General features: G+C 38.8%; 2 protein-coding genes across 5 annotated transcripts in view; both read left to right on the top strand.

The window, feature by feature from the left end:
- The first annotated feature begins 5,923 nt into the window (after positions 1-5,923).
- On the top strand, positions 5,924-16,649 carry tnfrsf1a (tumor necrosis factor receptor superfamily, member 1a). 3 transcript variants are annotated; one of them, XM_015950205.3, is made up of 10 exons: positions 5,924-6,073; positions 11,688-11,751; positions 11,837-11,939; positions 12,022-12,147; positions 12,238-12,393; positions 12,466-12,544; positions 13,144-13,208; positions 15,675-15,850; positions 15,938-16,058; positions 16,140-16,649. In XM_015950205.3, exons 2-10 carry the CDS (start codon positions 11,710-11,712, stop codon positions 16,436-16,438), a joined length of 1,167 nt encoding a protein of 388 aa, XP_015805691.3. In that variant the 5' UTR covers positions 5,924-6,073; positions 11,688-11,709; the 3' UTR covers positions 16,439-16,649. The 3 variants fall into 3 exon arrangements, with proteins under 3 accessions (XP_015805691.3, XP_015805693.3, XP_015805692.3); XM_015950207.3 differs by having other exon boundaries at positions 13,144-13,193; XM_015950206.3 differs by having other exon boundaries at positions 12,241-12,393.
- Positions 16,650-20,591: 3,942 nt separating this feature from the next.
- The window catches only part of plekhg6 (pleckstrin homology domain containing, family G (with RhoGef domain) member 6), a 34,820-nt gene continuing 30,234 nt past the window's right edge, over positions 20,592-25,177 (top strand). Inside the window, exons 1-2 of one of the 2 annotated variants that reach the window (XM_015950208.3) lie at positions 20,592-20,685; positions 24,439-24,652. In XM_015950208.3, the coding sequence (XP_015805694.3) occupies positions 24,452-24,652 (201 nt within the window). In that variant the 5' untranslated portion in view covers positions 20,592-20,685; positions 24,439-24,451. Of the gene's footprint in view, positions 24,653-25,177 lie in introns of both variants that reach the window. The other variant, XM_054741042.2, reaches the window with a different exon arrangement.

Consider the following 25,177-nt stretch of genomic DNA (forward strand, 5'->3'; position numbering starts at 1 on the left):
ACATATCATATGTATGTATATATATATATATATATATATATATATATATATATATATATATATATATATATATATATATATAAACTATTCTATAGTTTTAGAAGTTTGAGCCTTTATTTTAATAGTTTTAGATTTATTTTGAAGAACCTTAAGTGTAAAGAGCCACTTACAAACAACGGTTGGATGATTAGATATTTAAAAAATACTTTCTGTTTTAAGAATCGCGTGTTTGTCTTCACACGTATAACTACTGCATAAGAGAAACTCCGCACTGAGTAATTTTATCGCATGCACTTATATTTCCTGACATTCACAGCTAATTTGTGGTGGTTTCTGACTGATATTTACTCTAGAATTGCACAAATTGAGTCTTCCCAGAAAAAAAACATTGCCTCTGGTTAGATCAAACCACCGTTACAATGAAAACTACAGCAACAGAAGTAGGTGTGAGACCCTCCTATGTCTCATTTAGGTAAGGCAGCTTTATCTGTGTGGCACATTTCACACGCAGAGGTGGTTCAAAGTGCTTTTCAGAAGCATGAACAGCAAAGTCATCATGACAGCATGATTAAACACAAATAAATTAAAATTAAATATGCAAATTTAATTCAGATTTAAGTTTCAGATTAAAAGCTAAATTAAAGGGTGAGCAGTTACAGTGCAGAAGGTGCAGCATAAAAAACATTCATTCAAGGGCTGATGAATGCATGAAAGTTTTTCAATTTTGATTTAAAAGTTAGATATGGAGCACATTTGAAGCCATGAGGAAGCTGATTCCATCTGTGTGCAGCATAGTGGCTAAAAGCAGCTTCACCTCGTTTGGTTCTGACCCGGGCTTCTACCAGCTGACTGCTTCTGCAGGATCTCAGAACCCTGCTGGGTTTATATACAGGAAGGAGATCCAACATGTATTCTATCCCCATGCCACTGAGTGATTTATAAACTAGTAGAAGCACTTTGAAATCGATTCTGTAGTTTACTGGTAACCAGTGAAGAGATTTAAGAACAGGAGTGATGTGCTCGGTTCTCTTGGTTACTCTAGCAGCAGCGTTCTGAATGCTTCACAGCCTTTTTGGGATTTACATTGGTGCTAACCTCTTTCTGAACAGTTTTAAATAGCTCGGCAACCTTTTTGTTTGGTTTTTGTCGTGCCAAGCTGAGCTTCGTTGTCATTCTGCGCAGAATGAGATGAATGTATGCATGAGCTAATTATTCTCAGAAGCACACCTCAACACGTGACCTGATTTTAACAATGAGCTGAGCCTCAGAGTTTTGAAGGGGGGGTACAGACTGCCACGGGGCCCCAAAGAGAGCAGCGTCGCTCCGCCACAGTCCAGAGATGATTAAACGAGGGATGACTGAGCGGCAACCGACAGAGCTGTACTTATCTTGAGGTTTCGGTATTACAACTGCTTGACCATAACATTTGGCCCATTTTAACAGAACTTAGTTCTGGCAAAGCTCTACCAGGTGCATGTTGACATTTGTGCAATAAAAGTAAACAGATACCCCACAGCATCCCTGTAAAGGGACTTGAGTTGCATTTTTACTCGAAGGTGTGTATGCGCGTGCTGATTGGATGTTACTGAGACCGGTCTCTGAGTTTCATCACCTGAAAGGTAGGAAGTGGTTTTCCAGAGGAAGCATGTGTACAGCTCTGCTGAATGAGCCTCTTTCTGTGCTCAACAACACGCTGACAGGAGACCACGGTCGCTACGACGATATAGAGCTTGTGTCATGTCGTAACAGGATGTGGGAGATGACACCTCTGACTGATCAGTTTACAGTTTTACTATAAAGATCCAACAGGAAGCAGATTAAACCAGACGATACCTCGTGCCTTTACTGGATAGAATGCTGATATGTATTTTGGAACATGATGGAAAGTTCTAGTAACAGAAATGTTTAGATGTCTTTTAAACACACAGAAAAAGTTGTTCTGTAAAAGAAAAACTGAGTTAACAAAAAACTGACAAAAGTGATGATAAGCTAATAATAAACTATAATCTATTTAAAAAAATCTGAGGCTGTTCTAAAACTGAATTAATAAAATTCAAACCTCAAATTTATTTTTAGTTACAGGTATTTTAGTCAACTTCGTGCTCCTGTCTGAGGTCTGAAGGGTGCCTTCTCCAGATGTTTCAGCTCCTTCTGCTGATCAAGACTCATAGAAGACCACTTCAGGACGGTCCGATGTTTGGTTCAGATCCATTTATGGGTGATTTTAGTTTTGAAACTGTGCCAAAGCTGCAGCTTTGTATCATCTCTTCATATGAAATTCTCCTAGAACCTTTGTTGCTTGTCAACACGGACTCAGGAAAATTGCAGTTTGCATTGTAGTGGCTCGCTTCCAGCAGTGGTATCCTCCTCAGCTGTGTTCTGGTGAGATTTTACACCGATGGGCCTTGGCGTTCACCTCTAATCTCTTTGAAAGTTGTTCTGGGTTATTTGGTTTTCTACTCATATTTTCCAATGTTCCTCTTCCAGAGGAACATGGAGGTGCTTGGAGCTGGTCTTCTAGTTGTGACCTTTAACACGCTGGTCAACAGTTGTGTCTCTAGTCCCCTGAGACGACTCTGTCCCTAGCTTTCTGTGCAGGGCAGGTTATGGACTAGAGTTTGCTCTTGTAAAGGCTAACCTAGCTTATACTTGTCCATCAGCTACGTTGCACATACAAATACGTGCATCAATGGAGTGCGTGTATTTTCTTTTATACTTCTCTGTTGGTGTGTCAGAGTTGTAAAGCAGTTTTCCGCTACGACAGCAGAGGGCGTAGTGCTTTTATGGTGTTTCCTTCTGTAAATGCAGCTATGCTTAGTGTGTTTAATATGTTTTAATGTATTTCAGAGCCTTTTTATCATGGACACACTTGTCTCCCACCTCTTCATCCAGTCACTACCTCTAAACTCACGTTTCTTCAGTTTCCTGACATGAATACAACTTTTGCTGCATATCTTTGTACTCCTTCAGTGACGGACGGAGAAATATAAACTAGACTTCAGAAAACACTATAAACATTTTAAAGACAAAGTTCACTCATGTTTTAATACACTTGCTGTGGTCTCTAGTATAAAGGCTCCTGTTTCAGGAAGAGAGCCAGAGCAGAGGTGAGCAGGAGACGACTGGATTTGGAGATTAATTTCCTGATATTTGGACATCTCACCTCTGACTGGCTAACAGCAACGTGACTCCACCACTGACTCCATTTGCTTTGCAATCTTGATATTTTATATCCATAAATAACGCAAGCCTGAAGGAGTGCTGCTGTGTGGTGGAGCTGCTAATGCTAACGTTTAGCTTCTACTAGCTGAGCTGTGCTCTATTCTCTCCTGGATGCTAATCCAACAACAACCTTCCCTGTCTTTAGCCAAGATGGGCGAGTCTATGAAAAGACAACGTTCTGCTGCGTGGTTGATAGCATTTAAAACAAAACAGGTAAGTAATGGTTTTTCAGTGAACTTGCTCTTTAACTTTTTCAACATTTTGTGACAAAATAAAACAATATAATTCAGTTACAGTTACTTTACATACACGCTTTTTAGTTTGTTTCAAAAATCAACAGTTTTACAAATAATGAGCTATCTGCTCTATCTATCTATCTATCTATCTATCTATCTATCTATCTATCTATCTATCTATCTATCTATCTATCTATCTATCTATCTATCTATCTATCTATCTATCTATCTATCTATCTATCTATCTATCTATCTATCTATATACACACATATACATACATATATAAAAATACATATATATATATGTATTTATACACACACATATACACACACACACAAAAAAGAGATTAAAAAAAAGATTAACTTATATAGATCCGTTACATAAATGTGTGAGGGGAGGGGGGTGGGGGGGATGAAAGGAAAAAAAAACTAGTATGAATTCGTATGTGTATATATGTATGTACATAGATCTATAACTTAATGCTTCTTTCTGTGTAAATTATTTTCTTTTTCTATTTTTTTCTCAAATTCATGGGTTGAGATTTTGTCGGCCAACAGGTCCAGGAACTATATTGTTCAATTTCTTTAAGAATCATATGATTATTTCATTTGTATTAATGTTATTTTAGTTAAAAGGGGCAGACAACATAAGTTTTTCTTCTTTCTGTCCCCTTTTTCATTTTGGCTTGCAGCAATTTAGTTCTGAATGTATTTTTATTTTAATGTCAATAAATGAAAATAAAAGATTGAAAAAAAAGTGTGTGTGTGTATATATATATATATATATATATATATATATATATATATATATATATATATATACACATACATATATATATATGTATGTATGTATGTATGTATATATATGTGTATGTTTATATATATATATATATATATATATACACACATACATATATATATGTATGTATGTATGTATATATATATGTGTATGTTTATATTATATATATATATATGTATATAATATATACATACATACATACATACATATATATATGTATGTGTGTATATATATATATATATATATATATATATATATATATATATATATATATATACACATACATATATATACACATACATATACATATATATATGTATGTATGTATGTATATATATGTGTATGTTTATATTTTGTATACATATATATATATATATATATATATATATATATATATATATATATATATATATATATATATATATATATATATATATATATATACATATATATATATACATACATATATATGTATATATGTGTATATATACACGTATATATATTATATTTCCTTCACAGCTGTAACACTTTATTGATACATAAAGAACGAGTTTGCTCAGTTGCAGTACACAACGTTGCCACAAGATGACCCACTAAATCCATTTATATTGACCTTTAATCATTCAGTGTTGATCTTACAAATAAAATGCATTGAAACTGCGATTTTTGTTTGTTTCTTCAGATTTTTATTTTGCTCGAAGAAGAAAAGATTTGAATTCATTTTAGGTTCAGAGATCCACTTTGTGGCACATTTAGAAAAATACAAATGCAATATATTGTGTTAGTAAAAGTGCTAAGCAGGTCTTTTTGGTTGATTTTATTTCCAAAAAGTAAAGATAAATCATTCAGGGGTGACCGAAAGAATGAGATCACAGGTACAAGTTGCTGAAATGAGTTTTCTCCGCATGGTGGCTGCCTGGCTGGGCTCTCCCTTAGAGATAGGGTGAGAACCTCGGTCATCTGGGAGGGGCTCGGAGTAGACCTGCTGCTCCTCCACATTGAGAGGAGTCAGTTCAGGCGGCTCGGGCATCTAGTTCCTTGGTGAGGTTTTCTGAGCACGTCCAACCGAGAGGAGACCTAAGGGAAGACCCAGGACACGCTGGAGGGACTATGTCTCTCAGCTGGTCAGGGAACGCCTTGGGATTCCCCCGGAGGAGCTGGCCCAAGGGGAAAGGGAAGTTTGAACCATGCACCCTGTTTAGGCTGCTGCTCCCACAGCCTGACCCTGAAAAGCTGCTGAAAATGAATGGATGGATGGGAAGATAAATCATTTTTAGGAAAGGTTTGTAAAGCCACTGCATTTAGATCTATAAAAGAAAGAAAAAGATTAAGATCAGCAGCATGAATTTGGAGTTGCATAATGCAGCTTGAGGGCATTTCACTGAAGAGGTCAGATCTCAGCAGAGGGTAGAAAATAAAGTTGTCAATATAAAGATGGACAGAAGAAGGCAGAATTACAGGATTTCAGTTTTTCCACATTAAAGATCATAAAATGCCACAAATACAAAAAAAAAACCATCAAACAATAAAACACTTCACTATAAACGAGTCTCCAGCCTGCAGCCTATTGCTCATTTAAACAGGTTGGTTTTCTTCAGGTTCCTTGCCCAACTGCCACTATTCCTTGAAACGCGTCGGTGACGCATCTATTTCCCGTTTGAGTCCGCCTTCTTCTATCCAGGCAGCGGCTGCGGCGCCGACAGCGCGCTGGCTCTCCGGGAACACAAATAAAGCACTATTTTAAATCCTACAGCTTCTAGCCGATGTTCGGAGCGAGAAGACAGGTGAAAGCGTCCCTGTGAGCGCAGCTGTTCAGGTAAATAACTGTAAAACACGCGCGTAGGTCTGTGGGAAGAGCAGACTCATCTCAGACCGGGGGGGTGGGGGGAGGCATATGTGGTGCCGAACCGAAACTATGAGTTCAGAAAGAAAAACAATGTCTTGAGCAGATTTAGATTCGACTAATAATTTAGTTTGTTTATTCGTCCGCAGGAGAGATTTGAGTCTCGGGGATTTTAAAGTGAAACGTCAGCCTGGATCAGGGGTTTAGTTCCAGCGCGACAGGGAAGTGAAGTTTGCCAAAGTGGCGCAGAAAAATGTGACTGACGCAAAAAAAAATAATCGCAAACGTTTTAGCAAATGCGTTTAAATGATGCATCTTAATGCCTCCTGTGTAGTTAGGGGAATAAATCCAGTTTGTTTGTTACATTATTTTTGTTTTATCTGATAAGCCTCTTAGGGGAAAACAAATCTCACCTCAACCGGATGTTTCCGGAAACTGAACCATAAATAATTAAATAAAAGAATTAGAGGGGAAAATGACAATAAACTCAACAAAAATGATCACATTTTTCATTATTTTTTATTTCTATAAAGTCACGTTGTTTGTGAACGGATGGTGTCACTTGAGTAACATCTTTTGTCAGAATATTTGACATCATGCATGCAAATACACGTTTAAATAGTGATTTTAACTGATTGTAGCTCTTAAGCACTCCCTTTGCTTTCACTTGTAACTGTAAATGCTTGCTTGAATGTTCTTATTTCTGTTTTTATCTCTGTGCAGTGACCTTGGGTTTTAGGCACCCTAGAATAACATTTATTATTATTATGTTAAACCCAGAATGAGTCGATGATATCACCTGATTTGCTTCAAAACAGGAAAATGGTTTCGTGTGTATTTAATATTCAAATAAAATCCTTAGTAACCGAGAACCTCCTCTTTTGATATAATCGAGGTGGTAAACTGGGTGCTATTCTTTTGAATGTCCAGTTTGGCTTTGTCTCAGAGCCAAAGTACATTCATTACATTCCAGCACAGTTTGTGTTCAATCAAACGTCCAGTGAGCAGGTCAGAGGTCAGCAGCAACAGGTTAAACTGATAAAACCAAAACTAGAATCATAGATAACTTTAAAGTCAAACCCTAAAGCCTTTTTGTAAAAGAAAACCCCCAAACTAGTCACAGTTATTAGGTACGCCTTACTAGTAAACGGGTTGGGCCTCATTTTGCCTTCAGAACCTTCTTAAATGTTCATGTCAGAGATTGAATTTTTGGAAAGATCCCTCAGAGGTTCTGGTCCATATTATCGTGACATCGTCACAAAGTTAGATCCTCCTGTTCTCCCACATCCTGAAGGTTCTGGACTGGAGTGAGATCAGGTGACTGCAGAGGCCGTCAGAGTCCAGTGAACTCGGTCAGAGGTGATCTAAGCTTGCTGACATGGTGCATTATCCTGCTGGTAGTAGACATCAGAAAATGGGTCCATGTAATAAAAGATGGACAGCAACAATACTCAATTGGTGCTAATAAGTTGGACAAGAACATCTCCACATGATTACACCAGCAGCAGATGGATCCATGTTTTTATGATGACACCAAATTCTGACCCTAGCATCTGAATGTTGCAGCAGACATCCAGACTCATCAGACTTGGGGAAACATTTTTCCCGTCTCCTATCGTTGAATAGATCCTGTGATATGTGTAGCTACAGTTTCCTGTTTTTACCTGACAGGTGTGACACCCGCTGTGGTTCAAGGTTCAACATGTTGTTTACTGACCTTTGTTGAAACTAGTGACCATTTGATCTTCTTTGATAACCTCAAACCAGTCTGCCCTTCCCCTTTGACCTCTGACATCAATGAGACTTGTTCAACCACACAGCTGCTGCTCACTGGGATTATCTGTTTTTTAGGGCTAGGGGTAAACGGTTATTTTTAAAACGATTATTCTGACGATTATTTTATCGAATAGTCAACTATTCTAATGACTATTTAGACAATTAATCTAATGATTAAATTTCTATTGCACAGTTAATAAAAACAAAAAAAATCTAATAAATTCCTCAAAAAATTGATAAGTTGTTACTGTAAGAGAATAAACACTACAGGCCTTCCATTTTGTATAACACTGCTTTTATTGTGTTGCGATTGGTTGTGTTCTGGTGACGTGTAGAACGTGGGAGTGCAGGCTGCTGCCTGAGAGGTGGTTGGAGATGGAGTGTCTCCATGCTGCTTTGTTTTGGTCACTTATGTGCGTGAGGCGAGTGGTGTTACAACCCTTCCTGGGGAGTTTGGCTTGTGTGCAAAAAGGAAGGGACAATAACACGGGATTTAAAAGTTAAAATGATGATCAGATTTATTTACAACTACAAAAAAAAAACATAAATCTTTCCATCCACCGGTTGGGAATAATAAAACTTAATTCTGCCTGTGGGGGATTAAAACAAAGTACAAATAAGTAGGGATGTCCCACTGGGCAAAGATTACTGGGTTCTGGACCAAAATAAGAATCTCCAAAGGTCCAAACTCTAAACTGGGCGGTTAAACCAAACTCGAGGTGATATTTTAAACTAAACCGAAAACCCACAACACTCTAAATGGAATAAAAGGGAGATCTGCACCACAAAAAAGATGAACTCTAAACCAAAACGTAACAGCTTATCCAAACGCAAGAAGCTGTTAGCGAAAGTGCTAACAGTAGCTTTACCAACGTTAAGTTCAAGTTACCAAGTTTAAATAAACCAAAAACACCCAGCAGCAAACAGACCAGCACGGAGGAGAGACTGCTACCACAAAAACAGCTCTCCTAATGTCTGAAAGAAGCTCCTTTATGAAGGGAGAAACGCTCCCGGTGATTTTCTACATCTGCGATAGAGACGAAGCAGCGCATCTGACCCCGGAAGTTGTTGTCCGTTGCCGGGAGACGAAGGCGGGCAAAACAGGAAAGGAATACGTTGTTCCGGGTCTTCTGTATTTGGTGGAGATGTTAGTGAAGGCGGAGAAGAGGGCGAACTGGAGGAAAAACAGGCAGATTCCACCTCTATTTACAAACTCCTGGGGATGCAACAAGTGGGCGTGGTGCGTCGACTACCGGATCTGACGTCGACAAATTTTTAGAATCGAGACATCTACATCATCGAGGCTTCGCTACAGCCCTACTGTTTTTCTCCTAGAAATGGTTGTGGGGGGAAATCCATGTAGACCAGCAGAATCATGAAAACAAGGGACCACATTTCTCCAGTGCTGGATTCTCTTCGCTGGCTCCCAGTCTCATACCGGGCACAGTCTAAAATTCTGCTTTTTGTGTCTTAAGATTTTCCAAGGCAGTGCCCCCACCTACTTAGTGGAGCTCTTAATAAAGCATGTTCCCTCAAGGTCATTACGGTCCGCTGACCAGGTCCCTCGCACCCGATTTAAGACTCGTGGTGATAGGGCTTTTCAAGTCCTTGCACCTTCTCTCTGGAACCAGCTCCCAGTCACAATCAAACAGTCCCCATCACTGGCAGTCTTTAAGAGCAGGTTGAAGACTCATTTTTATAGGATGGCTTTCTCCTAAAGCTTTTGGTTTCTGGTTTGAATTTTGTTGTTCTTAGCTTTCTTTTAACTAATGAATTTTAATTTTCTTTTATCTAAATTTTATCTCATTGGCATTTTATTGTTCTCATAAAGGTCTATGTTCTTATTTGTTTTGAATGTTTTTATGACTTGCTACTTTTATCTTTGTTACTTGTCCAGCGCCTTGGGCCCCCTTTGAGGGTGGTGGAAAGCGCCATATAAATAAAACCTGATGGACTGATTGATTGAAACATCCTGTTTCTTCTCCATTTTTAAAGGTTGACTTTAGTCATATTTTAATACACGGTGGTTTATATTAGGAATGACTTCCTTGTAAGTCGACTTCCTTGTAAGTCGTACTCTGGGGGAAAAAAGCTCCTGTTTGAGGAACTAGAAGTCAAGGGAGAGATTAGTTGAACACAGCAGAATTTGGAGTATTATTTCCTGATATTCAGATATCTCACTTCTGATTGGCTAACAGCAACATGACTCTACCACTGACTCTGGTTGCTTTTCAATGTTGACATTTTATCTCCACAAATAACACAAGCCTGAAGGAGTTCTGCTGTGTGGTGGAGTTGCTAATGCTAATGGTTAGCTTCCACTAGCCAAGATGTTCTCTGCTGATTCTTGGACGCTAAACCAACAACAGCCTACCACATCAAGAGTCAAGATGGGTGAGTCCATGAATGTTAAGCGACAGTGTGACGTAGATCTGTCAGGATTTTCTAATTCGAAGAGTTTCAGCGTCTTATTTTCTATCAGCGGCTAATGCAGGAAAGAGGGGTAGAAGACTGTTTTCATCTTCAGCTTGCATGTTCAACTCTGAGTGACTGATCGTTTTCCAAAACAACAAGTAAAAATGGTTTCTAAGTGAACCTTGTCCTGAATGCTCATTTTGAATTTAAGTAAGTGAACTTCACATCTAAATGCCTACATACTAGGGGTAGACCAATATATCGGTGAGCCGATGTATCGGGCCGATATTTACTGTATTTATACATCAGCAGCGGCCTATATTTGTCATTAGTAAAGCAGATTTAAAGTCGGGCACATCCTCAGGCAGTCCAACGTTGTTGCAGAATTTTATTTAAAGGTGCAGTATGTAAGAATATAGTGAGAGTTGTTCAGTGAGAAAATCCCAAACGAGAAATGTTTGTCATTTTGGAAGGAAAGTTATTCTGGAACATATTTCATTCAGTCATTAGGGGTAGCAGTAGCTCAACGGGTTGAGCGGTTTGTCCAGTAATCGGAAGGTTGCCGGTTCGATCCCAGCTCCGGACAGAGAATTCTGCTGTTGTGTCCTTGGGCAAGACACTTAACCTACCTTGCCTGCTGGTGGTGGTCGGAGGGACCGGTGGCGCCTGTGCTCGGCAGCCTCGCCTCTGTCAGTGCACCCCAGGGCAGTTGTGGCTACATTGTAGCTCATCCACCTCTGAGAGGCGATATACAAGTGCGGGTCATTTATCATTATCAATTCATATCCAGCTGGCTGCGTGGATTGTCACGTTTGTCTCCTTTCAAAACAACAGAAGTAGGGACGTAACTAATGTTTACCATCAGTGAGTGTGGAGTTGCCGTGTCTCCTGTGAGCTAATACTGTAGCGCCGACGATTGTAATTTGACGGCAGCCGGCAAAAAGCTACAGAGTAGTTTAAAGTGGTTGCACTAACCACATTTTACCACAGGATGTCATTTTTACTTCTACATAATGCACCTTTAAATGTATTTTTGTGCTCACTAATGACAATAAATGCTCCAAACTAACTTTATTTAGGTGTCTGACTTTAACACAGAGCAGTGCACAAAGTTAATAATGAGCAGTTAGTTTAATTTAGAGTTTAAAACTGATTCAGCTTCAGAAATTTTGTGCATCAACTGATGTCATCAGTGACATTTTAGCATGGAAAACATCCAGGTATCGGCCATGAAAATCTGCAGTACACATCAGCCATCAGCTAACCATGCCTCCTGCATTTCGACATCGGTATCGGAAAAAAAAAACAAAAAAAAACAGTATCGGTTGACCAGTAATACACACACAAGATTTTCTTTTGTAATTTAAACATTTTAAATTCTAGTTTATTCTTCCAGATGGATTGAATTGAAGTCCAAAATGATGGCAGGAAGGCTGAGGATCCTCCTCCTGCTCTTTGAGGTGAAAAAAATTTTTAAGACGCAAATGCATGTTAGTGGGAAACCCTGCCTTCATTTTCCTGCTCATTGTTTATCGTTACTTTCAGTTCACATTCATCTTTGCCGCTACGCTCAACTTAGTTACACCCAAGTGTCCAGTCGGTGACTACGAAAACAAAGATGGAATATGCTGCAACAAATGTCCTGCAGGTAACCTTTACACGTGACGGGACCTGTAAAGAATGTGAATTCTGACTTTGCGTTTACTTCTGTGGGATCATTTTGTTTTCAGGGTTTAAGCTGGTTGCAGAGTGTCACAGTGAAGGTCACAGAAGTAATTGCACACCCTGTCCTGCTCGGCAGTTCTCCGACCAGATAAACAACGCTTTCCAGTGCAGAAAGTGCAAAACCTGCAGAGGTGTGACTTTAACTTCTCCAGACTTCATTTCTCAGCTTGCACAGCATCAGATTAGCTGTAAAAGCTTTAATTTTGTCAACTTTTCTGCAGCAGCACGAAATGAAGTTGAGGTTTCACCTTGTAGAGCAGCTCAAAACACCATCTGTGGCTGTAAGGTCGGCTATTACAAAAACCACATTGACAGTGAAACGGTTGAGTGCCTCAAGTGTTCGAGATGCAAACCAGATGAAACGGAGGAGCATGCATGTGAGTCTTTAAAGATTCTTCTGTAATAAATTAAACAACCACTCCGTGGTAAAGCCAGTTTTGTTTTCACAGGTACTCGAGAGAGAGACACCGTGTGTGGCTGTAAGGAAAACTTCTACAGAGTCAGAAACAAGTGTGAACCTTGCAGGAAGTGAGTGCATCGCTGTCCGACGAGTCCTTGGTTCTCGTTTTGTTTCCATCTTCGAGTTTGGGAAGGTTTTTTTGTAACATTTTAATTAAGGAAGTTGGTTTGTAGAAATGAAACTTGCAGCTCACTTCCGACTTTGTTCAAGCTTTCCATTTGTTAGCAATACAGGAGAGAAGTTATGACACACACGTCTTGAGACTCGCTAAAAAAAACCTTTCTTATTCGCGTCTACTAAAAGTCTGTTAGCGTATAATGACCTCTCTTATCTTCTCCTAAAATGCTGCGTTGAGTGTTTTTATTTTTGGTTCTTATAGTCGAAGATGTTTGACACAAATCAAACAAGGAAGCACAAAAACTTGCAGCTCAAACTTCCTATATTTCTGTCATGTTTACATCCTGGTTTGCATAAACATAAGAATCTTTCTGAGTTACTGGGACAGTGACTGGTTCAGCTCAACTTTCTGTGTAGTCGAACTTTGAAACCAGAGCTACAGAAAGCTGGAGTTAAAAAAAATACATGTCAGCCTTTGCGTTAATCACTTCCTCTGAAGACATGCTACTTCCTCCTTGGTGCAATGAAACATCCTGTTTATCCTCCACAGTTGTACCACAGGCTGCTCACAACACTGCATGTTGGAAGTGGCGACAGAAGGTGAGCGCCAACCAGGTGACATGACGCACTTGTTTCTTCTCTTGCCATATTTCCGTGTTCACCGTTTGAGTTTTCCATTATTCTTTCAAGACCAAGTTCACTCGGTTTTGAACCACATTTGCAGTGGTCTCTAGAATAAATGAATGCCTTGTGCGTCGAAATCTGTGGGGAAAAAAAAAAGCTCTAGCGCTCCTGTTTCAGAACTGGAAGTTAGCCAGAGCGGAGGTGAGCAGAACACGGCAGGATTTGGAGTCTTATTTCCTGATATTCAGACATCTCCCCTCTGATTGGATAACCGTAATGGGACTCTACCACTGACTCTGTTCTGCAACGCTGATGTTTTATCTCCACAAATAACACAAGCCTCAAGGAGTTCTGCTGGGTGGTGGAGTTGCTAATGCTAAAGGTTAGCTTCTGCTAGTTGAGACATTCTCTACTGTTTCCTGGATGTTAAAACCACAAAACCCTTTCCGTCACGAGTCAAGATGGGTGAGTCCATGAATGTCAAGTGACAGTGTGACATAGATCAGTCAGGATTTTCAAATTCTAGCAATTCACCATCAGAAGCTAATGCAGGAGATAGGTGTAGGAGCCTATCAGCGTGCACGGTAAACTCACAGTGACTGATTATATTTCATTTTTTACAAGTTGAAAACGGCTACACGGTGGTGCACTGGTTAGCATTGATGCCTTGCATCGGGTCAGAAAAAGCCACACAGATCTATCACCCAATAATTTTTATTTTTCAACTTTATTTTCATTTATTGACAATAAAAGAAAAATACAAAACTAAATTGCTAACAGCCAAAATGAAAAAGGGGACAGAAAGAAGAAAAACATATGTTACCTGCCACTTTAAACTAAAATAACATTAATACAAATGAAACTATCATATGATTCTTAAAAAATTTGAACAATATCGTTTCTGGACTGGTTGGCCGACACAACCTCAACCCATGAATTGAAAAAAAAAAAGAGAAAACAAGTTACACAGAAAGAAGCATAAAGTTATATACCTATATACATACATATATACACATATGCATACATACACTTGTTTCCTTTTCCCTCTATTTATTTTTTTTCTTTCATCCCCCCCCCCCAACCCCCCTCCCCTCACGCGTTTATGTAACAGGTCTATATAAGTTAATAATTTCATTTTTTTATCTCTTTTTTGAAAGTCAATATTGTTTTTGCATTCTTGATTTCAGTATTTAATTTATTCCACATTTAACTCCATATATGGGCACACAATGTTCCTTTATGAGTATCCTATGTCTAGGTATATTAAATAATTCATGTCCTTTTAAATGATATTTGCTATGTCTTTTTGTAAATCTGTTGATTAAACCTGCAGGTGTGTACCCTGTGTTTGCATTATACATACATTTTCAAATATTGTAGTCCACCAGATCACAGAATTTTAGTGTTTTTAATTTTATAAATAATGGATTGGACGGATCTCTGTAGTTGCATTAATCGGCTCACCCATCTTGGCTCGTGACGCGGAAGGCAGATTATTTTTTTTTTTGCAGCCATGAAAAAGCAGAGCACATCTCAACTAGTAGAAGCTAACTGATAGCATTAGCTTTTCCCCAGCATGGCAAAACTCCTTCAGGCTTGTTTATTTGTAAAACATCAGAGCAAATGGAGGCAGTGAAAGACTCTCTTTGCTGTTAGCCAATCAGAGGCGAGACGTCTGAATATTGTGAATATTAATGAGGAAGGCTCCAAATCCTGCCGTTTTCTGCCCCTCTCTACTTCCTGAAACAGTTGCGCCAGAGCTTTTGTTCCACAGAGAATGATTGACAAGGCGTTTATTTATACTAAGGTCCACTGCACACTTATTGCAATAATGGGTGAATGAGACATTCAAGAGAGCAAAACACTTAACACTAACCTATGAATCACTGAGACAGTCTCCTGAACCTGATGATGATTCATCGTTGTGTCAACACAAATCAGCTCGGCACAGATCCTGTTTTAAATTGTACGTTTAAGCTCTTTGTTACTTTAGTCTTGTGAAAATGAGGGAACATGTTTCCAATTCTTTAGCTGAGTGCATGGCAAAAACCTGAGGCGACACATAAAATAATATCTTAGCATTGTCAAGCTAGTTTTCTAAGAGATATTGGCTGAAAACCTGAAAATCTGCTTGAGGATTATGAATTTTCAGGTCCTGTTTTTGGAACTTTGCTGGATTTTTTTATTCTTTTTCCCTCCGATAGATTTATTCTTTAGACCTGACACTTCTTCTTTTGCCCTCCGCTCGTGCAATTCCCTTATGTTATAAGCATAGACCACAAAATAAACCGTCACGGTCAGGAACAAAACACGATTCAACGTTTAGAAAGCCTGAAGACTGGCCAAGAACATTTTAAAGGATCACATTCAGGTTTGGTTATTGGTGCTTTAAAACTTTTGCAGTGTGTTTGTAATGTTCTGTTTTATAATATGCATTTATTTTGTTTTTCCATCCAGGCCCTGAGCCCAAAAATCACCTGCTAATAAATCTAGTTGCTGGATCAGTAGTTGTGGTGCTAGTCTTGCTGGCGTTGGTGGTTCTGGTCACCTTCTTGGCTACAAAACGGTTCACCAAGAAGAAGATGCCGACTCTGTCCTCCCAGACTTCTGAAGTTTCCGTGGAATCCGGAAAGGTATCTTCACCCAACAGTCTGAGGTTCTCTTGATCGGTCTGATGAACGCTTGCGGTCAGTCATGTGTTTTCTACTCTCGTCTCCAAGCATCTCCTGATCTACGCTGAGGGACCTCCGCAGAGCATCTGTTTGAAAGCAGCCGCTCAAAACCCAGTGGGTGAGCTGGAGCTGTCCAAGCTGCCTGACTGCGTCCCCCTAGAGATTAAGAGTGAGTTGATAGCAGTCTGCTCTGACTTCGACATGCAGAAACCCACAATGTGAACTCTGACCGTGCTCTCCTCTTCTGCAGTCCCAGAGCTGATCTACGCAGTGCTAGATCTGGTTCCCGTTCTGCAGGTGAAGCAGCTGGTGCGATGTCTCGGTGTGAAGGACACGGAGATCGAACGAGCCGAGATGGACCACAGGTCTTGTCGGGAGGCTCACTACCAGATGCTACGAGTTTGGGCCCAGAAGGGCTCCCAGGAACTCGGAGGGGGGAGGGGTGAAATGTTACACCGGCCGCTGTTGGAAGAGCTCTTGGACAAACTGAGACAGATGCACCTGGGTCGGGCCGCCGAGGAGCTGGAGACAAAGTATTCCATTCAGTGATGCGGCACTTGCCAAGTCTGGACAAAACGCTCATGAGACCAAGTATTGTTTGCTAAAAGAGACTCGCTGGAGGATGGCTTCATGGAGAAGCAGTTTTATTTCACTAAGGAATTTTACCTCGCATTCTCCCTAAACCGTTAACTGTGTTTGCAGCGTCCATGAGATAAAGGCTCGCCAAGGACCCTTCATGAGGAACATTTTTATATATAGATTTGCTTTCTAACAACGCAGAGCCGACAGCTGAACAAGTGAACTGATGCAAATCTCACACAGCAGTGTTGGTCTCTTTAAAATAAGAAGCGGGGAAAGAGCTGGAACGGGTCTTTTTATAATGAACAAAATCCACTCGCCGGCATTTCTAAAGTACGGAAGCATATTACTGTCAGAACTGTTCTCACTAGAACGTGATGGTTAAATATCTCATTTTAATGAGAACTTTCTTGAAATAATGCTTTTAATGTCTTGTAATCAAATCAAATCAACTTTATTTATAGAGCGCTTTCACATGGCCAAAATGAACAAACAAAGCGCTGTACATCAATAAAATGCAACACAATAGGACAGAGATATGACCATTAAAATACATTAATAAATCCATTAAAATACACTAAGAAATCCCTGTAAAATACCGTAATAAATCCTATAAAAATACAATGAGAAATCCATTTTAAAATATAGTACAAAAACCTGAGTGCCAGTTCACAGTCCATATCCGGCCTACTTCCCCCAACTTCAACGTCCAAAAGCCAGCGAGAACAGATGTGTTTTCAGTCTTCCTTTAAAAGTTTCTAATGACGTGGCCTGTTTTACATCAGCTGGCAGCTCATTCCAGAGACTTGGTCCAAGTACTGAAAAAGCTCAACTACCACGGGACTTCGGGCTGTACCTAGGCATAGTTAGTAATCTCTGGTCAGCTGACCTAAGGGAACTCACCGGGACATGCTGGTGGATGATATCGGAAAGATATTTAGGAGCCCCTGTGTTTAACGCCTTAAACACAAACAGGATGACCTTAAACCTGATGCGATAAAAAACAGGGAGCCAATGCAAGGCACGTAGGACTGGTGTTATATGTTCAGACCTCCTGATGATGAGACGGCTCTAAATCGTAAACGTAGACGTCTCGCGGGGTGGTTGAATCTCGTTCAGAAGGAGCCAGAGAGCTTCTTTATGCTTTTTAAGAAGTAGGAATTTGTGAGATGGACATATTCCTCCACACATCGGTCAAGCTGTCGCGAAACCGCCCTCCCTTGGATTTCTTGTCCACGCGAAAACTTTGAAATCTTTTTACATTAATAAAATTACATACATAAAAATCAGGTCCCAATATTTTATTAGACTTTCCCTTTGTGTGGCAAATCTGTGGGTGTTTTTGTTGTTATGCGCCTGTTTACAGCAGTCTGTTGCCTTGACGACGGGGTGAGCGTGGCGGAGCTAGCAGAGAAAAGAGCGAGTGTAATTTGTGGATTTATGCACCATTGTTCAGCGTTTTTTCCCTCGGGGCTCTGCTGCTATAGTTTCTAAAAGTGAAACTTCAAGAACAACTAGCTCAATCCTTCAGAGTAGAACGCCACAACGTATAACTGCCATCTTACCGTTATGACCTTTCTCATTACGAGATAATAAACACGTTATTTTGAGATAAAACGACTTATATATGTGTGTGTGTGTATATATATATATATATATATATATATATATATATATATATATATATACACACACACACACACACATATATAAGTCGTTTTTATATAGATGCTATATATATATATATATATATATATATAGCATCTATATATATATATATATATAACATCTATATATATATATATATATATATAGTATCTATCTATATATATACATATATATATATATATATATATATATATAGCATCTATATAAAAACGACTTATATATGTGTGTGTGTGTATATATATATATATATATAGCATCTATATAAAAACGACTTATATATGTGTGTGTGTGTGTGTATATATATATATATATATATATATATATATATATATATATATATATATATATATATATATAGCATCTATATAAAAACGACTTAATATGTGTGTGTGTATATATATATATATATATATATATATATATATATATATATATATATATATATATATATATATATATATATACACACACACATATATAAGTCGTTTTTATATAGATGCTATATATATATATATATATATATATATATATATAGCATCTGAGATACGGCTCCTGTTTTTTCCTCTCACTGACAGCAATATGCTTCCGTACAAGACATTACTTTGTTGTACGTTTTATTTTTGTATTTGAACTTTGAATCGACTGAGTTACTTTTGTCTCATTAAAATGAAGAAATATGACAAAAATTTGCATACAAAATTATATTTTATATCCATACAGCAGCTTTTCAGCTCTCATCATCGGAGGTAAAACAAATTCTTGGTTGAGGAGTGAACAGTTTCGTATTAGGATCCAGATTTTTCTTTTCAAATCCTGGAATTTTATTTGAATGTCTTGATAGTTTGGTGTACAAACACTTTGTTGAGCCCAGTCTCATCAGCAGAATCTGTCCAGCTAACCGTTGGTGCTGATATGAGGCAAAATTTTTTGCTTTTAAAATAAAAGTTTAAGTCTTCCACGGTAATTTTAGGGTACTTTAGTTGAAAATTGACGGATGTATGAATGGAAAAAATATTGGTAACACTTCACAATAAGGGCCCCTATATTAACGTTACTCGGTGCATTATTAAGCATTAATTAACAAAGGATCCCTTTATTAACGCTACCGATATAAGTGTCCTAAAAGTTGGGACAAAGGCCGGGGAGTGGGGGTGGGGGGGTCTGCTTAGTATTAACATTAATATTAAGCAGTTGTTACTACTTTAATAATTTATTGCTTAATGATGTACTAAGTAATGTTAATAGAGGGACACTTATTGTAAAGTGTTACCAAAAATTATGGATTTTTGTGACATGAAAAACAATATTTTATCAGCATTTTATTTTTGCAAATTTTTTAACGAGGCAAAAGTAACTAAGTGGCCAGTGAAAGTGGAAATAAGAATATAGCGCTGTTTTATTATAGAGTACTGTAGTTGTTTTATACACGAGCCACTGATCTCATGGCAAAGTGATGAATTTGAAGTATTGCTGAATATATTGTACAAATTTGTATTTACATAGAATTATATGTTTTCATTTGTATCAGATTTTTTAATGATGTCATTTAATTTAAAACCTAAGCTACACCTTTTTTTCCGTCAATATTGTAAATCTACTTTTTAATCCGTGCTTTTTCCGAGTTAAACGCCTAAATAGATGGTTTTACCACCATCAGATTTTAACTGGTGACGTTTTATTAGCAGTTCCCAGTTATGTCGAACGTTATTAAAATAACAAAGCTGAGGAAGTTTTATTGTTCCTCCTCGGTGGAGATTGGAGCCCACCGGGGATTTTTCGCCGCCTCTGTAGCATTCTTGTAAACCCCATCGTACGAGCATTATTAGTGCGCGTTTCAGGAAACGGGGCACGCCCCGTCTCCGCCCGTTCCAGGTTGGGCTGAAGACATTTAAATCCAAAGCACTTTCATCCTGCTTCACACTGGTTTTATTGTCTTTGTATCGTCTGATTTTTTTTTATTAAATGTGTTTAATTGAAACTTATCTGAGAGTTCATGTGGTTTTGTGTTGAGAGAGCAAAAAGAAAAAAACGAGGATGTATTTGTAAATCTGACTTCAGGCACGCTGATAATCTGCATTCCAACATGAAGCCTTTTTATCTCAAGATATGCCTTCTTTGACCATAAAAGATCTTTTTTCTTCTCTCTTCTTTTACAATTTTTTTATTCCACCTCATCTCGAAGGTTAACGTGCCTCCTTTATTCTCGTTAAACTCTCTCTCCCTTAAAAACAACTCCTCCTGTTTGCTCGGGGCGATCAATAAACCTGACTGATGTAGAGCAGCGACAGCTCATCCCCACCGAGGTCTGTCACCACCTCTGCTCTGTTTTAACTGTTTTTCACTGGGCCGCATCAAACCTGCCCTGAGCACTGATTTGTCTGCAGCAGGATCCAGTTGTTCCCGTTGGGCCAGTTGCAGACGGCGAAGGCGCAGGTGAAAGGCAGAAGAGGGAGGGACCCTGACAGGTGCAGGAGAGGCAGGCGAGGAGAAGCAAGCAAACAGAAACCAAAGATGACTTCATGAAGCAAAAGGTCCCGGCCACAGCTCAGGTAAATCGGAGATTTTACGTTTGTTAAAGGAGCAGCACCTGGATTAGGAGTTAAAAAATCAGAATGGACTTTGTGGTTTGCTTTCAACGTGTTAAACCACTTTTTTATGGGATTTGATTGGTTGATCTGTCAGGGCTAAAAGTCCCAGGAAGTTTATGTGAACGAGGCCTTCTTGAGTCAATTGAGTCAGATTATTTCTTTATTCCTTAATTACTCTAAATCTTACATTTTTAAGTAAAACCTTGTTTTTCTAACCTGATGAGTGAAAAAGAGTCTTTTATAGAAGCGGCGACCACCGAGAAGCACTTTTCTGGTGTCTGGGGCAGAAAATGGTCAAACAGTTTGCAGAAATCTGGTGGCTTCGTGGGATAAATGTTTGTTTTAAAGCAGCAGCATGAAAAGCTGCAAGTGGAGTCCAGGAGAGAAGCAGCTGAGCTGCACATGTAACTGGAGCTGGAGCCGGGTTTTGGGTCATTGAAATGGTTCCATGTTTGATTCTTACTGTGTGAAAATGAGGCGAGAATATTGCGTGTGAAGCCGTTTCCTCTTGTTCCCCTAAACCAGCTTTTATAGTCAGATACTTCTGTTTTGTTCTTCTCTGTTTTGTTCTTTTTGTGCTTTTTGTTTGCATTTTTTTCTCTCACTGACAGGTAAGAGGCACTCTTTAAGGTTTGGTTTGAAAGTCAGTTTTTATTGCTCTTGATTTTTGGAGAAGTCAGAAAAAAAATCTGAAAAACATTAAAACATTTCATTGATTCAAACACTGTATTTTTCCTGGGGATTTTAACAGGATCCTGGGTTTATCTTTAATTCTTGGCTTCCTTTTTAAAAGGTTAACTTTAAAATGTAAATAATTGACCCGGGTGCTCAGCTGATCGGTGATGTTGTTGCCCCCGGGGTTTCTGGCTCACAGAGCCGGTGTTTCTGCCAAACCATAAAAACATTCTGTACCACAACATTTTTTGTTGACGTTTTCTTAAAATGGTAAAAAGTGATAATTTAAAAACTCCATCCTCACTTTGATTGTCTTAAAGGTGATTAATTATTGTGCTTTTAAAGTCAAATGAGTCATTTTATGGTGAGTTAGAACGTCCGGCTAGAAATCTCCACTTGAACACAACAAGGAGCAACAGTCCAAAACTCTTAACTCATGCCTCATCTCTTTATATGTTGTTTCTAAAGAGCCAAACATTTGTGCCAGCTTCACAAATGATCAGATCTTCGGAAACCTCAATTCTGTTGAAAATACTACATAAATTAGTCTCAATAAGGTCATTTCCAAAGTATTACCTAGAAAAACCTTCAAGGTTCAGGTTAAAAGATGTGTCTTTCACATATTGTTTATCTGCCACATCCTTTTTAGACACAACACTTTTGTCTTTCGTCCTCCGTTTGTCCACGTGTTCCGTTTTTAAATCAGCACTCGGCACAGTACCATGTCTCGGTCAGTCAGAACTGGACTGAAAATGTGTTGAAAGCTGCTAAAGTCCTAAGAAGTCTGAAAAATCAAAGATCAGGATCACTTTAAACTAAGGGGAGTTTTCCTCCCCACTGTCGCTAAATGCTTGCTGAGCATGAAGATTGCTGTAAAGTCTCGGAGACAGCAAGTCAATGACTCGATGCAACCTACTGGGTTTCCTTTCATAGGGAACTTTTAATTAATTGGCACAGTAAACTGAATGCCTTGACATGACTCTGGTCATGATTTGGCGCTTTAGAAATGAACTGAATTGAATCTGGAACTTTGGAATTAAAATTTCAATTCAATTCAAGTTTATTTATATAGCGCCAAATCACGACAAGAGTCGTCTCAAGGCATTCCAGTACAGGTCAGTTCATTAAGCCAATCAGAAAAAAGTTTCCTATATAAGGAACCCAGCAAATTGCATCAAGTCACTGACTGGTGTCAGAGACTTTACAGCAATCCTCATACTAAGCAAGCATTTAGCGACAGTGGAGAGGAAAACTCCCTTTTAACAGGAAGAAACCTCCAGAGGATCCTGGCTCAGTATAAGCAGCCATCCTCCACGACTCACTGGGGATGGAGAAGACACACACACACACACACACACACACGCACGCACGCACGCACGCACACACACACACCAAGTAATGTTTCTATGGTTACATTGTTATTTCTTAGTAAGTATTCTATTTGGTGAGAGATAAACTGTACTGTATTTATCCTAGTGAATCTATAATTAAATGGGTAAACTAGTAGTAGCACATTCAATGTCAAAGAGAGTAAAGTATTATTATCAGGAGAGGGAGAATGTTTGAAAGAAATCATGATTAATCAAAAACGTTTGCATGGTGCTGTACACGCAAAAACAATAATAATAATAATAATAATAATAACATGTTTTACATCAAAAGACTTGCAAAATAAGCTGCTATAGTGAATCTGCTAACAAGCTAGGCCTTGAACGCAATCATGGTCACGGAACACTCACCGCTCCCCTACGGTATCTTCCCTAGTTCAGCGTCAACTGGAACCAGAAATCTGCAATGTCAGAGGAAACGTCAGAGCCCTAAACACCAGACTTTTGACTTTTGCTGCCATGACTTCAAACAGTGTTTCTTTTTGGGATTCTGGTAGTTTATCCTAAGGTTGAAGTGGTAGCAGCCGGCTGTTTCTCCTTCTTTGATGTTATTGAGCCACGAACCTCTCACACCAGTGTGTACAGAATGGAGGACTCAGGGAAGCAGTGTTGCCAGACTGGAAAAGGTTAAGTGTTGTACCAGGATCTTAAAATTATCTTTTTTTTTTTTTTTTTTAAAATGATCGTACACTACTTAGTTGCATCCTGACACGTCTGATGACCCGCTGCTTCAATATTAGTGCAAATTTTAGCTTTAAATAATCTAACACAGATTGAAACAAGCATCTCTTACAGAACAGCACCTCTAGCTGTTTGGTGTATGAACAAAGTGTCTGCACCCAACAAACTGTAATGTGAGCCATTTTTTACTTTTACCATCATGTATTGGTTTAGCATGATGTTTTTATACATACAAAGTGACACAGCACTGTCATTTTCCCCATGTTTCAGGTGAAACAGGTTCCAACCAGTTTATTAATGCTGTGCATCTTTCCCGTTGTTGTCGGTATGCCTGCCGGCGAAGCCTCTTCTTTAAAGTGCTACTCATGCTGCCGTGCCACAGCGATCTCTGCTTGTGTTTAAAGCCCGCTCTGCTTATTTCACAACTTCCTCCTTGGTCATGGACAGCGTCATGCGTCACTGCATGTGACGTAAGAGTTGATTGGTTGTTAGGCAATGTCTCTGGATGCAGATTCCACACAAGGAATGGCTGAAACGAGCGTACTTATGGGATTTATGATCGTGCAGAGGGCTAAAGTATCCTTCAAATAGGATAATTACCATACGTCTGGCAACGCTGCAGGGAAGTGAAGTGGTTCGGTGAGACCGACAGCTGGTCCAGTGGTTGCTTTTGGTCCAAGCCGTGTCACTGGTGGAGGTTTGAAGACAAATGTGAGAGAACACTTTATTTGTTTAATTCAGTTTTTTTAATCTCCACAGTATATTTATGGTTATACTATGTTAGAAGGTTGTTAAACGGCATCAAGAAAATATTTTAAGCTCACTTCTTTTTAAGTCTAGACACATTAAAATGACAAACTGTGATTTCCTTCATTTCCAAATGCCCACCTTGTACACCTCTTCCTTTGACAGATTAATAATAGTCTCCACACACCACATGCTTATAATACATGACTGTGTTTGTCATCAGCCTTTCCTCAAACATGTCGCAAATCAACAACGGAGGAGGGGACAACGGGCCACTGATGGAGGAACTGATACTGAGGAGAGACAGTTTGAATGGAGAGAAGCAGAAGGATGCAGAAACCCGAGAGCCGGATGCTGCTGATGGGACGTTGCCTGCAGACGTAAACTTCAACCGCAGGGGCTCAACGGAGAAAAAGTCCATCCAGGGAACAATCCAGGCAAGTGGAAGGAGTCTATCGCAGCAGAGACACTGTTAGATCAAGAATTACGCTTTAAAATGTTGACATTTCTTCTTTATTCTGCTTGAAACGTCTTATTTTAACTTCACTTTGTGTGTATGAAGTTTTTTTAAAATAAGAGATGTGTTATAAATGCATAATTAGGTTTTTTTTATTTATTACAAATTAATATTTGGCATTTAGAGTGGTAAGTGGGTATTAAAATGATCTAACTTCTCTCTCACAGCACAATAACTAAACATGTCAACTTAACACCTGTTCTCTTTTTGTTTTAGATGTTCTATTACCATGTAATACACTATTAAATTGTTGTATTTAGCTACTTATTTTAATCTCTGTCACCAAGCTTTTGACCAGGTCTCCCTGTAACAAAGGGAAATCTGTGTTGAAACTAATGATAGATCTGCGTCTGCTTTACTCCACATTCACTCAGTCACCCTGAAATAAACATTTCCCCTCCAAATAAATGTAATATTCAACCTAAATGACCAAAAATATCATGTT

The sequence above is a fragment of the Nothobranchius furzeri genome, chromosome 5, assembly GCF_043380555.1.
Source record: "Nothobranchius furzeri strain GRZ-AD chromosome 5, NfurGRZ-RIMD1, whole genome shotgun sequence".
Lineage (NCBI taxonomy): Eukaryota > Metazoa > Chordata > Actinopteri > Cyprinodontiformes > Nothobranchiidae > Nothobranchius > Nothobranchius furzeri.

Bases quoted from the DNA above. Each gene is read 5' to 3' on its own strand.
- tnfrsf1a (XM_015950205.3), top strand. From the start codon at position 11,710: ATGATGGCAGGAAGGCTGAGGATCCTCCTCCTGCTCTTTGAG. The intron at 12,148-12,237 runs GTGTGACTTTAA...ACTTTTCTGCAG, and splicing joins AAAGTGCAAAACCTGCAGAG to CAGCACGAAATGAAGTTGAG. The intron at 16,059-16,139 runs GTGAGTTGATAG...CCTCTTCTGCAG, and splicing joins CGTCCCCCTAGAGATTAAGA to TCCCAGAGCTGATCTACGCA.